Genomic DNA, 17735 nt, shown 5'->3' on the forward strand with positions numbered 1-17735 from the left:
AGACAGTGCTAAATTAATGGAAGAATTCTTCCATCAGCCCAGGCACCACCTCTCAGGGAGGTAGACAACCTACACCAATGGTAGAATCCTTTCTGCCTCTACACTGAAGCACTACAGTGGTGCATCTGTACTGCTAGAGCAGTTTAAGTGTAGACATACCCTTGTTAATTGACACTTTGCCACTATTACCCCCCCCCCCCACTCAACTCAATATCATGCCAGAGCATTTAAAATGTAGTGGGTGCAAGAGTGTATGTCTTCAGTGCAGTTAGTCTGGCTCTGGGCATTGGGTCAGCCTAGCTCACAAGCACTGAAATGAGTTAGTGTTCTCACCTGGTGCTGCACTTCCCCTGTGTGCTTCTAAGACTCCTGGGGGCACACCCAAGATATGTCTCTCTCTGACTTTATCTGTCCTGAGCAGAAGGGGGAACTGCAAAAAGGCAGGGCCTTTGGCACGGGAGAACTATCAGCACTTGATTGATTTAGACCTCACTGCACAATGGGCAGGATGACAAGTAAAAGCAGAACCCAGGCTCTAAAGATATATCGCCAGCTGTGAATGCTAGCCTGTGTTGAAAGCATCACTAAACTCAGGCAAGAGGTTTTATGTATGGATGAGAGAAAGTATGGGGCAACATGCTTAGGGCTGTGTCTACACTTGAAACTCTACAGCAGAACACCTTGCAAGTATGCAAATGTAGCATTTCAATGTAGATAAATTAAAAAAATTATTAAAGCTAATGTTAAAATTATATTACCTATGCCAATGGGAGGAGTTATCCTGCTGGCACAGGTATTCCCACCTCCCTGAAAGATAGATTCTTCCACCAACCTAGCACTTTGATCTTAGCTCCAGGGAGCAGAGAAGCAATATCTACAAGGGGACTTAAATCATCTTAAAATATTGCTCAGGGATGTGAGGTTTTTTATACTCCTGAGCAAGGCAGCTGGGTCGATTTAATTTTCTAGTGTAAATGAGCCCTTAGTAGGCTGTGATAAATGAAGACAGTTTCTGTAGGATTATGAAATCACACAGTTGATCTATTTATTCTTGTCTTCCATTTGATAAATAATACACTCAGGCTAATACAGTTAGAGAATACAGTGTTTGATTATTTCAAAGAAGTCTGAATTAAGTTTTTGAGCGTTAAAGAAACAGTTCATAAATATTTAAAACTATTTCTAACTTCTTGCAGTTAGTTTACAAGAATTCTGTATATTCTTTGCACAGTTCTAGCGAAGCTCAAAAAAAGAAAATACAGTAGTTTAAAATCTGAATCATGTATTTGTAATGAGATGTTACTTCCTTAAAATAAAAATGAACCCTCCCCCCTTTGTATTTCATGTAGATTACATCATAATACAACTAAAGCAAATTTCTTGCACATTATTTTCTCTGCCTCTGCACTGATATAGCATGGATTGCTTGGTTTTGTTTTTTTAAAAACCCTTCAGATTAAAAGTGAGTGGAAGATTAAAAAGTTTAAAAAAACAGAAAAACTCTGCACAGCCATGAAGAACCAAATTCTGTAAGTAAAAAGCACTCACAGTAACAACCAATTAGATTGTAAACTGGAGAACCAAAAAGAAGGAATTTGTAGCCAGAACATGCTTAACAAAATACATTTTAAACATGTCCAGCATTGCTTGTCCTATGTTTTTCTTAAAAGGAGTAAAATGTGACCTCGCTCAAAGCATTTTACACATTTACGGGGCAAGTGGGGAAATGGGGCTTCATCCATTTAAGATTTGTAAAGTTATAAAAAATGTCCAGCTGTTCAAGGAACACTAAATGGTTAAAGGGTATCCCAAGTTTAAAAAAAAAAAATCAAGGGAAAAAAAATCTACTAGAAACGTCCATAAAGTGGATGTGAGAAAATTCATTGTAGATCTACTGCACGCATGCACACACTCACACTGGAATGAATGCTGTGCATGCAAACGCTGTTTTCCCTGCTGGCTGAGCAGGCAATCGCTCTCTTGCCAAGAGTGGGGGAGGTTCTGAAAAGCAAGCTTATGCTGACATCACTAGAAGGCAGAGCTCTGCTTCCACAGAGTGTTGACTGTCCTGTTACCAAGAGAGCTAACAGCCAATCAGATTCCACAGCAAAAACAAGATGGCCTTTGAACTCCCCACCAGCAACTTCCTGCTGTTTTCAGAGTACACACAGTGCAATGCAGTATGTCTGTCAGCTATGCGGCACAAAGGAACAGCCATTTTGTGACTGAACTGGACCTGCACCAAAATGCCCAGCCGTTTAATCATTTTTCCTTCCTTCCAAGAGTGACTAGTTTCCTTTTGAGCATTAACAAGACAAGAAATACTAATTGCTGATGAAACCAGATTGAGGTGTTAATTTCTGTTTCACTTCTTTATTTTCCCCAGATAAAATCCTTTTATATGAAACTACTTCATAAAATGGCTGCCACAAACGAAATGTGTTCTGTTCTACAAAGTCTGCTGCATTCTGCAGTTCAGTTCTACAAAAGAAGCCCTTTGCCAAGAGGACAACAGATTACAGATCTAAAACTTCAAAGTTCTCAATGGAAAGCAGGTCTACATCCATTCACACAGAACTAATATTTCCAGATTGTACTTTATAACACGAAATGCAAGCTGGAAGAAAATACAACTGTTTGTACAGCTTCTGCATCTCCTACATAATAAAAATACAAGCCATGTCCATTTCATTATGGTTAGGGCTATAAGGTAACTGCAATGAAGAAATTCCAAGGGATTTATGCAGAAGTTGGATCTATATGGTGTGTGTCTTTATTTTTTGTTATTTATACTACTGTTGTACAGGATTGGCAATTCCTAGATTTATTTTATCTTAATTTGTATTTCAGATACCGGTATTTGTGAAGTTAATGTTGCAGTCAAAATTTATTGTGCAACTGCTCTTCACATCTGCTTTTTTTTTAAAAAAATGCATTAGAAAAGGCAGAAGATGCAAGAATTTTTTTTTAAAGAAACGTTACTGCCAACATTTTGTTCCATTGTTCAAAATTTTGAGTTATTGACAACATCCCAGCTTTCAACCTGGGTGAATCAAGTTAAATTGAGTAACAGTTAACTTGGAAAGCTTGACAATTGGGTTACTGTCTGTATACTGAAATACAGGAAGAAGAGATGTTTCATAGAATCATAGAACAACAGGGTTGGAAGGGACCTCAGGAGGTCATCTAGTCCAACTCCCTGCTCAGAGCAGGACCAATCTCCAGATTTTTGCCCCAGATCTCTACATGTCCCCCTCAAGGGCTCAACTCACAACACTGGGTTTAGAAGGCCAATGCTCAAAACACAGAGCTATCCCCTTCCCCCTTCTATTGATTCAAAAGGTCCCAAGAAAGGCCTACATATATACAGACTCTAAACTTTTTGTAAGAGTTAAACTAACACGATTACCCCTCAGGAATAATTTCTGTTTCAAGTCAACTCTCAGAGGAGTGTTTGTTTGTTCAGATAAGGATTGGGTTTTTTTTCTTCTTTCCTAGGGCTGGAAATTCAGGAATCTCAATTCCAGTCATATTCCCTAGTCATTATACTAATGGACTCTCTACCAAACACATACATTGTTTCCCATCTGTATTTTGCAGATCAGTGGCACCAGTCACTCATATCCACCTCACCCATCCATTTTCATTACTGTAACCTCCAATCAAGGCATGGTTATGTAATATGACTTCACACATTATCTAATGCTTCTAAGCTAGTCCAACAAAATTGTGAGAGGGGAGTCAAGTCAGAGAAGCATGATCTGTGCAGACATCAATGTGTTTCAGGGTTGCAGTAAAACAAGCTGAAGGCTTTACTTCCTAGAAATCATTTCCCCTGTATCTTAAAGTCAACCTTAGAAAGCAAAGTATTTTAGACATTCAACTGACTCAGCTCAGAAAATAAGGCTCATTTATAAATACGCTCTGTTCAATTGCTCCCACACTCCAGGTGAGTAGATATTACCAGCAGTAAGTTTATTCTGGTGAAGTATGGGAAAAAGGGGAGGAAAAAATGTTAAGTGTTTTACTTTTTATTTAATACAACAGGTGTAACACATGGCTCAATCAATGATGCTAGACACATGATCTTTGCTACAAAAGAGCAAAATTACACGTGATGTTATGCAAATATTATAGCCTTGGGACAGAAACAAAAAAAAAATCAAGAGTTGTGTCTGTGTGATCCCAATTATTCACCCATTATATCCAGTTATTGGTCTTCATTTTATTTGGCATATGTTCCTACACTCCTAAAATGTATTTATTATGATTTCTGTTGCTCTTACTACTGATCGTCCACATTTTTCAGTGACATTTAGATTTAAAAAGCAAACCAACTTTTCTTGACAAAGTCAGGATTTTTGCAGCTGCACTTAAACATAATTACCACCTAATAATTAAGGTTGAAAATATGTCAAACATTTTAAAAAATACAAGTCCTTGTATATACTGTGTGTGTATGATTCAGTGTTTTTTTTAAACCAATTTAACAATACCCATTTTAAATCAAATAAACTTACCTATTTCCATTTTAACACCTTTTATTACATTGCAATTTAAAAACATTCCTGATTAGCATGCAAAACTAAGTTTTAAAAGGTTCTAACAAAATAACGTGGTCATGAATGTGCTTCTACGACGATATTTCAAGTTCATATAATGTTCAAGAATAGGTCAAATATTACTGGAACAAGAATCTTATTCATACATTTGATAAACTTACATAGTGCACATATTGATACCAAAGAGTTTTAGAATTCATTTTATTGACAATTACTTAAAAGATACTCAAGGAAAAATGAACAGGCCATGATTTAATAAAAGTTAACATAAATAGGCAAAATGTAATGTATTGACAATCCAGTGAAGAGCAATGCAAAGTTTTTAGACTTCAGTGTTAGATTAAGCCAGCATATTGTTTAAGATACAATGTTAGAAGCTAAATGAAGAACAAAACAAAGGACTTAATGTTGTTGTAAGTCTATCAAATGTTAGCAGTATTTTCAGCATTCTGTACTCTTCCTCAAATCAAAGTTAAATTTATAAAGTATCTGAAAAGAATATCATTACTTGACATAAAAGTAAACACACATTCTGAGCAAAAATATACAAAACAAGCAATGAAAGGACACCAAGGTTCCCATTAACAATCCTAGTTTAGATTTTATAAACATGAAATACTATCACCACCAGGGGAAAGTTTGGTTAAATTGTATCAAAATATCCTAAAATACCTAAACAGTATCAAAGTTCTGTAAGCCCAAATAAAATATAAAGTAAGGAGCATCAATCAAACAGGCACTTTTTAGTTTATATTTTAAAATGAACTTTTTTTCATTCAGGTAAGTTTCTCTAGTGTCTATTTACTATAATTTACTACTACTAGGCTTCTGTATGGCCCTCAGTTAAAGTTTAGACTTCTGAGATTCTTCAAAGAAAAATTTGCCTTGTATGTAAAATGGTGCAATGCAGCAATGGCTAAACCGACAAGGTCGTTTTTCACAGAACAAAAAACCTAAAAACTGAAATTCAGAAACTGAAAAAGCCTAACAGAGAAAGGGGCTACCTTGAATTAAGGTACATTACCTTTTGACTCTGACATGGGCCCTTAAGTCACAACACAACTTTCAGAAATTGCTACCAAAAAAAATTAGGGTGTGGCATATTAACAATCTCAAGGTCATTCCTTAAAGAAGGAATCAAAATCAGTTAAATATTTTGTCTTAAGTATGGATAGTAAACCAAAGCTGTTAAGGTAAACACTGTATTCAGAGATTTTCAAAAAATAAAATAAAGTTGATAGATCATACCTCGATGCATTGCTGTGTACTGAACCCTCCTCTCCTTGGCTTTTGTCCTCATTTCTCATCATCTTTTAATTCTTAAATATTAAAGGGGGGTATCTGTGTTTGCTTTGATGTCCTGTGCCCAGGTATTTACTGTCAAAAGTTGAAAGAAAGGTAAGGTCCCAGTTTGTTTCAGTAGCTTTCATTATCAAGAACAAAGTCCTGACGCTGCAATGATAGTTATAACAATACATAACACTGATCAGCACAGGAAAACGGACATTTAAAACAATATTCATTTTAAAAAGAAAAAATTGGAAGAGAAACAGCCCAGAGCAGCATCCTGCAAACTTTCCCAAAGTAACAGAGGAAGCAAAAATCTCTGTATTTTATTGCGTCATTCCCAATACAGCTCAAATCGGTCGAAAAGTCAAAGTACTAAAAAACGGCAGAAATCTGAAAAATAATAATATTAATTGCCCACCTACCTGATCCATGCACCACCGCCAGGACCAAGCCGATATTAGTTTCGGGTAGTGGAAAAACATCAGATCCAAAATATTTGGAGGTAAAACGATAACTATATATTTTAGATAATAAAAAAATAAATAGATTATAACCCCCAAAAATATACTGCTGTGAAAGCAAAAGCAGCGATAATTAGTACAAAAAATGTCCGGGGGAAAAGCTCATTAGGAGAGCGCACAAAAATGGAGGTACGCCATGGCTTCTAAGCTGGAAAAACAACGACCTGGGCTCTCTCCACGGCTGCTTCTTTCCAGCAAGGCACGAAAAGAGAGCCTTCCAAAGCTGCTTTTCTGCCCGAAAAAGGCTCAGTTAGCCCCCGATTCGTGCCTAGAACAGATAAGGGACTCTGGGGGCCCCCTGAGGCTGCCCAAAAGTTAGGGAAAGTTGCGTAAAGTGTTGGGAAGGCACGGAGCTCAGCGCGCTCTCTCTAAGCCACAGCCGCCATCTAGAGCTCCTTCCCAGCTCTGAGCTCTGCCTTTGATTGACACTCTACATTTACCCCACAACTCAGGTGATGTACCATAGACCCACCCCTTCATTTCTACCAAAAAAAAGAGAGAGCCTCCACCTAAAGGGTGCCTGTCATCCCCCCACATCCTTGGCTTCTTCAAACCACCCCATCTGAGGGGGCACCTTAACCCCATCTGGCTCAGACACCCTTTTCAAGCCTGAAAGAAATGTAATTTGTTTCTTTTGTTTTAAAGATTTGCTAAATATTTCAGTCCATGGGCTAAAATTACTTCCTCCCTGGACAGGAAGTGGTGCTGTAACAAGCCATTTTGAAAGAATGGAAGAGGGACTAATAGCCAGATTTGAGCAACAACCCTCCTTGGAAGTCAACCCCACCCAAGGGGTAGCAATTTTTTTTTAAAAATTCAATCAAAAAATATCTATCTTCAATCAATAATCCCTTCTCTTGTCACTCAATACCTATAATTTAAGATTGAAAAGTGGAAAGTCACTACACCCTAAAGAAAGCAGTTTGACAGTAACCCTTTCAACTCAACAGCGCCTCCCTAGTGGTTCTTGAGAAGAGCAAAAATAACATAGCTATGTTATTTTAATTCATTAACTGAAGAGACTATTGCAAAAAAATATAGCACCCAGGTTGAGTATTGTCCATTTCTTAACCCATTAGTGTTTATAATAGATCTTAGCATCCTAAAGTGGACTTTTTACAATAATGTAGAATTCAAGGTCCAGAATTATTTATTACAAGCCATGTAAAATTTCAGATATGTCCTGGCAGAGAAAACACCATTCACTGAGGAATTGGAAGGGATCTAAACACAAGAGATACCCTTATGCACACCACTCCTCCCCCAACAAGTAAAAGTGATAACCAACTAGAAGCCTCACCTAAGCTTTTCACACATTTATTATCCGTTTTACAAGATACTGGAATCAGGCATCAGTGTTCTGATTTTTTGGTAAAGTTTTGATTTGGGCTTTATACTAAGTGCATCAGAAATGGTACATTATCCCAACCAATGGCCACTAGCAAGTTCTACCAGTAAAACCCAAGTTATTTTTTTTCAGCTCCCCCATATCCTTCCCATTCTTTCCCTCAGTCAATCCACCCTGTCTCTTCAATGCAGTAAAATGAGGGCTGTGTAAATTTGATGCGCTATACCAAAATAGTGCAATATTGACTGGGGAGTGATTATATAAATATAGAAGAAAGCTAGTGACCCTCTGTGCACGCAGCACAAATTTTAAAAAAATAAATTACAATCCAAAAAGAGCACTAATTCCAAACTGAACTTTAACAGTACAAAGAAAATCTATTAGTTTTAATATTCAGTCATTTTTAGACAGTAATACTCAACCGCACCATATTATAAATGGCAGAAACAAGACTGGCTAGTTAAGTGTGTACATTCAACACTACAAGATTAAACAGTTATGAACAGCCATTATCATATGTTTAAGAATGAAGATTTCCAACAATTTATCTCAATGAATGACAGCTGAACATATCTCATGCTAAATCTACAATATTCGTCATTTGGAGATCCAATTTGTCCAGATTATCTCAATTAACACCAGGTCTGTCCTGGTATTCAAATGTGAGGAGAAAAAAGTTGGGCTACCTGCTCAAGATGAAATTTAAGTATAAAATTGTTTCTCTGTAGCCAACGGTTGACCAACAACGTACATTTCTTGTAAGTGGCAAAGTGATTTTTGAACAATAACTGACTTTTAAAAATACTTCACATAGATTAACTTTGGTGTTTTTAATCTAGTAACAAGATCGATCAAATAACTCCACTTAACACTTATTTGTAAGGAATTAAGTCAACAAGAAATTCACAGTATACAGGATGGCTATGAACTGTACTGGACACTTGTACAGACTAATTCTACTCCATTTTAAATAGATTGGTTTAAACACTCATTAAGCCAAGGTACTCAACTCCACTGAAGTAAAAATTTTTAGAATGGTGTACTTTTTTTTTAAATCAATCCAAAATGTAACAGAAGTTTCCAACACAAAGCACATGAAATTTAGCAAAGAAGTTGTTCAGGCATCTCATTTGAAGTTCACTATAAAGATTTTGTATACACACCTCTCCACACAAACAAAAACAAAGATAGTTCAGGATGACCCTTCATTGCAAGCCAATGACCATGCATTTTGTTGCCTAGTTTGTCAATATATTTGAAATTTGTACCATCCTATGATAGCTTCAGAAAGTTTAACAAAACAGCTTTGACAACTGACCAAGTACTGAACAAAATTAAAAAACTGAACATTTTAACTCCACGGATAACTAAAAATAAAATATTGAACCTTGAGACAAACTGAGGAGTCTTTGAAACCAAATATAGCCATATTTCAAATGAAGTATTTCATAAAGCTTAAAAAGCCCTCAGTATTTACCAGCTTTAAAAATATTTCTCATTTTCAGAGTCCAATGATCAAAGAAATTTAATGCACCTAAACATCAATACATTAAGTGTTTTTCAGCCAGGAAAAAGACAAACCAAGAATAAATTGTAAAAAAACATTTATTAAATAAATCACTTAAAAACAGCATAACAATACATTTTGCCCAAATAGGCAGTAATATACCTGATATCAACTTAATTCCCCTGTTAAATATACATTTCTTGGAGTATAAAATTTTGCCACCCATCCCTCAAAAACGGATCACTTTTCTGTACACTTGTACAACACCCTTTAGAAATTCAAGTCCATTTTGGTAGGATGATCACAAACCCAAATCTTCTCTGGTTTAGTAACACTGAAGTCCATGTTAAAGTGTCCCTGCCTTGGATGGATATATCACAGTACTCATTCATTAGTCCATTTCCTCAACCTCTCAATCAACAGTGGAACTGCCATCTTGGTTTCCCATTCGTAGACTCCATTTGACACTCTTCATCTGACTTGACTCTTTATAAAAAAATTGAAAAGAAAAATGCTGTTGGAATATAGATAATTTATCCTTAAACTAAACAGACAACATTCAGCTATGTACCTTGAAGGCATTTTAAACCTGAATTTTAGAACTAAGCCTTCATGAATTTGATTCAATATAAATTATACATGCCAGAACACCTGCTTTTTCACCAACTAACATGAGCACATCCGGCAGCATGACATGTAACAGTTTTCAAAAATACAAATAAATACTACAGGGGAAAATAAGAGTTCAAGAAACCTTTAGAGCATAATGAACTCAGTACAAAAATTTTGCATAGGGAACTATTAAATTAAATACAGAGGGATACTTTCAAATACAGAGGGATTTTTTCTCTGGTGACAAACTTTACTGGACTGACCTATCTACTAAAGTTAATGTAAAACACAAGTACTTCTAGCCAAAGTCTCAAATCAAGTTGAAACTAAGCTTAATTTTTTGCTATTATATGAAATTTTCAACTATGTCCCTCTCTCTGCTTAACACACACAAGTAATCAAACACAATAATGCCAAAGGTATGAAAGCGAGGTTACTATATGAAGGCGTTGACTAAAGTCAACAGAAATTGCAAAAGTTGTGCCATCTTGGCTCTAGTCTTCTAGTCTAGAAAGAGAAACACTTATGGTGATGGCCATTTTAAAGTGACTAAATATCAGAAAACAGACGGAGTGATCATTTCAGTAGCTACTGGATGAGCCAATGTGTCCAAAATCAGATGAAATTATGCAAATTACACTGCTTTGTCTCATTGCTTTCAACACAACCAGTTTAATGTCACTCTCCAACCATGCTTCCTCCAGCCATGTATTCAAAGTTTGCTCTTCATAAAGCAGCAACAGGGCTTAAGGCACCAGATCAGTGACAAAGTTAGAAGTGTCTAGATGAAGCATTATTATGACTGCCATTAGAAGTGGGACATTTGGCCCAACAGATCAAGTTATCTTGCCTCTTGACTTTAAATTACATCACTGCTACTGAAACACGAACAAAATGTGGTCCATAGACAAAAACTAAGGTACTTCTTTAAACTGCTATTTGCACCCATATAAACATAAACCTTAAGAACAGGAAACAACTAAATGGCAGAACAAAAAAAACTCAACGCCTACAAGCCATCAACGAAGTGCTCACTGTAGGCAAAACCCTCTGAACTGTACAAGAAATGGTTTTAATAATTGTTTCCTCAATAGTGAATTTGCATTCTAATTTTACATTTGTGACCTTTTATTTCCTTCTTTCGATTTATTCTTTTGAATGTGGCTTTTTAACTTAAACACGCAGTTTAATTTTACAGCCAATTCTACCACTATCTAGTCCCTTAAAAAAAAACCCTCCAGGCATAACCTTTCCAGGTAAGAAGGGCTGCAAAAATTAATTACAAAAAAAAGACAGTAGAATTGAGTGTTTTGCCTCATCATTCAAGTGCCACTATTCTCACTTCAAAATATCCTGTCAAACTATGTAAAATCTAACTATGAAGTCCTTATAGAAGTCTGTTCCGGGTTAACGATTTGCCATTTACTAGGTTTCATATCCCAGTATTCCTATATGGATGAACTTATTTTTCCTCCCATTTCAGATATATTATGTACCTCTATTCCATGTAAGTGGAATACAGGAGCAGTTATTTAGATTCAACTTGTCGTTGTTGCATCATATAGGTAACAAGTTGAGGGTAGGCAGAATATTCAAATCACAGGATCTTCCATCTTCAACCTCACATACCTATTGATTTGTTTTGTTTTTTAAATTCAAGTGGTATTTCTACTTTAGTGGGGGGTAGTTATTAAATAATATTCTCTAAACTGAAAAACTCACTACAAATGTATTATGTATCATATATTGTACAAACTAATTTAGATTTAAACCGATTTAGGCACTTGGAGATTAGTCCATGTTTCAAAATATTTTTAGGAACCAAAAATCTGATTAAGGAACCAAAATATGACATAACCACACTGTCAGATCTGGTCAGTGAGACAATATCCTTTATTGGACCATCTTCTGGTCCAATAAAACCCACGTTCTCTCTCTAATACCCTGAGAATAACACTGATACAATTCTTACCAGTGTCAAATATTTGGGAATGTTGGGGTGAGTGAAGTGGATACCCAATACATAATGAAATTCACCAAGTTTCTTGTTATAGTTACTGCTTCTGTTGTAAGAAATAAGGGAAGCCAAGTGTTGATCTGATAACCATAGTACTTTTTGTTGTTTTGCAGTTCAACCCATGAAAACCTACTTTTGTTGGGTCATTCCACTGAGTGCAAAGCAAATATAAGTGACTGGATAAAAGAAGGCTAACGGTATTTTGGGCTATATAAGCAGGAGCATTACCAGCAGATCAAGGGACGTGATCATTTCCCTCTATTTGGCATTGGTGAGGCCTCATCTGGAGTAGTGTGTCCAATTTTGGGCCCCACACTACAAGAATGTAGAAAAATTAGAAAAAGTCTAGCAAAGGGCAACAAAAATGATCAGGGGGCTGCAGCACATGACTTATGAGGAGAGGCTGAGAGAACTGGGATTATTTAGTCTGCAGAAGAGAAGAATGGGGGGGGGTCTGATAGCTTTCAACTACCTGAAAGGGGATTCCAAAGAGGATGGATCTAGACTGTTCTCAGTGGTAGCAGATGACAGAACAAGGAGTAATGGTCTCAAGTTGCCGTGGGAGAGGTTTAGGTTGGGTATTAGGAGAAACTTTTTCCACTAGGAGGGTGGTGAAGCACTGGAATGAGTTACTTACGGAGGTGGTGGAATCTCCTTCCTTAGAAGTTTAAGGTCAGGTTTGACAAAGCCCTGGCTGGGATGATTTAGTTGGGGATTGGTACTGCTTTGAGCAGGGGACTGGACTAGATGACCTCCTGAGGTCCCTTCCAACCCTGATATCCTATGAAAAAACCTCAGCCGTAAGGTCTCTCTGCTTGGTTCAGCCATATTTGGTTGTACCAATGAGTTTGCCAACAAAGGACATAGTGGTAATCTGAATCTCTCATCTTGAAAGTACCACCACCACCACCTTCAGATGTATACACTAATCTAAAGTTACTATTTCTGTAATAAGATCCTGCAATGAAAGGAATTACAATAAGAGGAAAGTATCAATAGCATTCAGTAAATAATTGAAAATAATTTGGATCCAATTCTTCAAACTACACAGCTACAACTGTGTGTTATGTTTTTAGGGTACATCTAGTAAACATTTTAACACTTTTTCCCAAGTTAGATTCCTCCTCCAGTAAGACTTCTACAGTGGCTTTATGTTTGTTTATAAACAGTCACACTGATCATCTATGACTAAGATTCTTTTTTTTTAGTACACGAAGCTTATGTTCTCTTTACATCCTTCTGTAGAGTCACAGCATTAGCCATCACTTTATTGCTCAAGAAGTTCTCTTACCTACTGGCTATTGTATTTTTATTTCTAATTAAACAAGATTTAGGCTACTCAAAACCATTTATACAATGCTTGGTAGGTTTTCTTCACTTTGCCAAAATATAGAAATGCCAATCTTTATTAACAGTCCACTGCAATACCTGGGTAAATACTCAAGCACCAAACAGATTTGAAATTTTAGAATTTCTAAATTTATCTTCTCTTCACACTCTCATAATACATATTAACTTTTTGCTCTAATTTAGAAAGATGATTTTTTGGAGGAGTCCATTGCAACAAACAAAATTTCAATCTTTTGTAGTCAAAAATAAATGTTCAGTTTTACCTTTTATGTTTGTCAAAAACCCACAACAGTTCCCTAAAGTACAGTAGGGAAGTCCAAACATGCAATCATAAAATATACTTATATCAATAGCATGTATAGATAAAAGACCAACAAAGTTATAAGATTTCAAACAAAGAAGGGAAACTAGAAAGACTGTCAAGCTTTTCATGCTTGAGACTTTTCCGTATATTAGAATTTTTTTTAAGTTATAACTTCACAACAAAGGAAAGCTATTTAAGAGGGAAATCCCAGTCGAGGTAAATGGGCAGGAACAAGTTCCTAAGTTTAGAACCTGAGGCTTTTACTTTGTCACAGGTTTACCAAAGCAAGTCTTCCTCTCAGAGACAAAGCTGTAATTAATGGACTTGTATATTAGTGCCACTCTTTCCTTCTAGGATGTGGAAATAGGTGAAATTCTCACCCATACAAGAAGGTAGATCTTCATGGAGAACAAAATATAAGAAGGTCCTTCACTGATCTCAGAAGGCTCACTGTAGTTTTATCCAGTTAAAAAAACATGGAGGGGTAAGCACTACAGGTGGTTTCCAAGGGAAAGAACTAGTTTACTTCCACTGACATCAATATGAGTTTTGCCCAGGTAAGGATAGGATAGGAAATTTTTTTGTTTTGTTTTTTTTAAAGGCTGTCTCAGGGATGAAAAGAATGATCCAATCGTAACTTTACACATTTGGAACTGTTGGGTTCTGGTATATGACACTGATGTTTATGATGTACTTTAAATAGGACAAGGCATTCTTAGCTCAGGGAAGTTTTCTTCCAACTCTCAAGGATTCATATTGTACCTGAAGTTAAGGGTCCAAGAACCTTTGGTCACATCTTAGAGATCTAGACTGTTTTGAGGTTAAGTAACTTCTGAAAGGTACCTTTGAAATCAAGCTGAGAACAAAAATTTGCAAACAAACAGCACAGCACCTTAAAGAGTTGTTGGGCTGGATTAAAGGTAACAGCCCACATAAAATTTCAAAACACCATGTAGAGTACACCAACTCCAAAAATAAGGTTTATGATGAACTCAAATGCTTTTATTTCTTATTCAAGAAAAACTTTCAAATCCAGATCACCAGTCCTAAATTTAAATTTAATTTACAAACACATTTTAGAGGAGAACATTCTAAAGATAATTCTTCCTCAAATTAAATTCAGGACTTCTGTCTATCTTGCCTAGAGATTACAAAGCATCATAAGGAAATGAATTAACTTTCCAATGTACAGGATAACTGGGATGTCTTCAGCTGCTGCTGGAGAAACATAACCCGACTACAATGAGTTTATAATCCAAATTCGAGAAAGAAAAAGACGACAAAGAAGGGTATAGGGAAAGTTGGGGTGAAATTTAATTGTTAACCTTAACTTTCACCCCTCTTTTCCATGACATACCAAGAAATTATACAGGTTCCCATACTTTTAACAGAAGTTGAGACAGGGCAAGAGGGCTGAGGAGGAAGATAACACAATGGTTTCTGGTGGATAGCATGGCAAAAGTGGGTTTAGAAGAGTGAAGATTACTTGGAACACAGTAGGAAGCATTAAAAAAAGCAGCACAAAAAAGAGAAGACAGGTAGAGCAGGCAGGGTATAAGAGAACCAAAAAGTGGAATGATATGTAGTCAGTGAATTAAAAAAGCAAGACACCATACACAATACTAGTTGCACCTAAATTTGGCAGCAAGATCCTGGTATTCTGCAGTACTCTAGTGTGGCAGTTTGGAGATGCTAAATAGCTTAATTTAAATTAAGAACTAAGGCTTTTAATGAATGAGAAGGAGCCGGAAGAGTATGATTCTACCCCCAATTATTTTAATTATAAAAATAATTGAAGGTAGAAACAAAGTCTTATACCTCCTCCACCAATGTTCTGTTTACAATACGCTCCAGGGGTTTGTCTAGACAAGGCAGGACTTTTGAATTAGTTATCAGTAGGAAGCTAGATGCTTTGGCAGCCAGGGAGGGGACAGTTGGGTTTTTGGCACCTGCGGAAGCATGGAAGGCAGTTTGAACAGAGAACAACATTAGCTGGATGTCTCTACTAATGTGAGGCACAATGAAACCGTCATTATACTCAGGTTGCAGAGTTATCATCCTAATATGATGATGGAAGAATGTCACACCTTGGAGCTACTGGTTCAGGTGTCTGCAGACTAAGGAAAACATCACTGAATGAGTTAACTTTTCACATCTGGAAGATTATCTTCACAAATGAAAAAGTATTAAATGCAAGCTTAAATTCTGCATAAACACAAAATGCATTGAAAATTAGGGCAAAGATAATGTTATGCAGAGATATTGAATAAACAAGAGGACTTAAATTTGGGCAGATAAAAGAAACTTGACTCTCGGTACCTGTTTTAAAGATCATACAAAGTAGTTCCAGGGTACATTCTTTTTAGCAAAATAGATTCAACAAGCAAGTTGTATTCCCATTTTCATCCCAAATGGTGGCACTAGATATTATCAAGTCTTCTCTCCTACTCAAACCTGGCAACTTTGCATTTTGACTGAATGGAGGACTATTCCTAAATGAGACCCTATAAACTACTTGCTCAAAGCAGCAGGTCATACCCTAAACTCATAGCATCCTTTGTAAATTTACAGCTCTTTGGAATAAGAAGAGGGGAAAAGAGCGCTGAGTCTTAGAAAACTCGCTGAAGATAGTTACTAACTAGTCTGCTTAAGGACCCTTGTTGCTGTTGATAGGCGCGCACAAGGACAAAGCTTGGCTAATGGTATTAATAATAGGATGCTTAAGACATTAATTCAGTTATGTGATTTTCTATTTTATACCACAAATAGAGACATAATATTGATGGAGTACTGTACTATTTGTACAAAGTAACATATTTGATGTATTGTAGTCTGTACAAATACAAATTTGATTTAATGTTTTAACCTTTGCTCTCATTAAGAAGTCAAGTCACAAAAATGGAAGAGCGCCACAGCATTATACGAAAGATTTAAAATTGATTGAAATTAGTATTTAAAAAGGTGCATTTCATAACGTCACCAAAATCAGAAGAGTTTAGGACTCTGGTACTTTTAAATAAAAATAAGTTTATTTAAAATATGCTTCAAGTCAATCAAGTTTAAGGACATTTTCAATCAAAAATTTTTCAGCAAATTAAACATTATAGCTATAAATCATTTATTTTAAATCACATGCAAGTATATTAAGAAAAATAACTTACAAGTGCTTCAATCAACATCAACTATTTTGTGCATCCTGAGATCACCACATTCCTCACCACATCTGTAGGGGAAAACATACATTAAAAAACATATCGGAAATCAATACATCAAAACTTAAATTCACTGATTTTTATATAAACACCAGAAAGTGCCATCTTCAGCCTAGCGCAAAGTGCCACCACAATTCCATGTGGCTGGGGGGAGTACGTACCCAATTAAAGACAACCAAAAAGCATACAGCACTTGTCAAAGGACATGCCCTAATCACAATCTGCACCTCAACATACTGCTAGGCAACCTGGGATGGCAAAGATCTTATGGAAACTTCCACAATTTAGAACTACCCTCCACACCCTAGATACATTAATCTCCAGTGACACATCACAGGTGCGATTTGAAAAGACGCTATGTCTAGCACTTTTGGAAACCAAATAAATGTGAAGACTAACCAGGCACCAGTGGAATCTGAAACAGATTTTTGTGTGAAATGCCCTTATGCTTTCAGCCTACTTCTTCCACTTCATTCACTTTCTAAACAGTTTGCTAATTACCAAAGAACTGATACTGCAGTTAAATATAGTACATGTATTAACCAAATTTTGCCATGCAGCCAATTTTCCTTGTAAGGCAGTTACAACAGCATAGCAGAACTCTATACCTACTGTCCAGTTTTCGACATGTGGTCAGCTTCAGAACTGATTATGTCAGTAAGAGCCTACTGACAGTCCATATCAATAAGTTTTTTAAATATCAGTACATTTCTAATAGAGACAAGGAAGTAAATGGCTCCACCCACAACAACTATAAAGCCTCCAGAAAGCAAACTAATACCAAAAGCTCTCTTTGTGATTACAATTATAGAAAATTTTAAATGAGTTACACTTCTCAACTGAGCCAATAATTGATAGATGTTGTGTGAATCCTAGATCTCCCCGATGACAAAGAACTAATTTAATTTAAAAATTAAGAATAAATTTTTCAAAAATATTTGAGAGACTAAGGAGCATACGACTCATTGAAAGTTAACAGGATTTAGGCTCCTAAATCACCTAACTTGCTAAT

General features: G+C 36.3%; 1 protein-coding gene across 9 annotated transcripts in view; it reads right to left on the reverse strand.

The window, feature by feature from the left end:
- CHD2 (chromodomain helicase DNA binding protein 2) overlaps positions 1–6839 on the reverse strand; it is a 96159-nt gene extending 89320 nt beyond the window's left edge. For 6 of the 9 annotated variants that reach the window (XR_004002249.1, XR_004002250.1, XM_030577138.1 and 3 more), the window contains exons 1-2: positions 6275–6366; positions 5811–5939 (exon numbers count right to left, since the gene is read on the reverse strand). Coding sequence is in view for 6 of the 9 variants with exons in the window: in XM_030577138.1 (XP_030432998.1) it covers positions 5811–5872 (62 nt within the window). In the remaining 3 variants the exon portion in view is untranslated. Of the gene's footprint in view, positions 1–5810; positions 5940–6274 lie in introns of those variants that run through there. The other 3 variants (XM_030577136.1, XM_030577135.1, XM_030577142.1) reach the window with 3 other exon arrangements.
- Positions 6840–17735: the final 10896 nt, after the last annotated feature.

The sequence above is a fragment of the Gopherus evgoodei genome, chromosome 10 (assembly GCF_007399415.2).
Source record: "Gopherus evgoodei ecotype Sinaloan lineage chromosome 10, rGopEvg1_v1.p, whole genome shotgun sequence".
NCBI lineage: Eukaryota > Metazoa > Chordata > Testudines > Testudinidae > Gopherus > Gopherus evgoodei.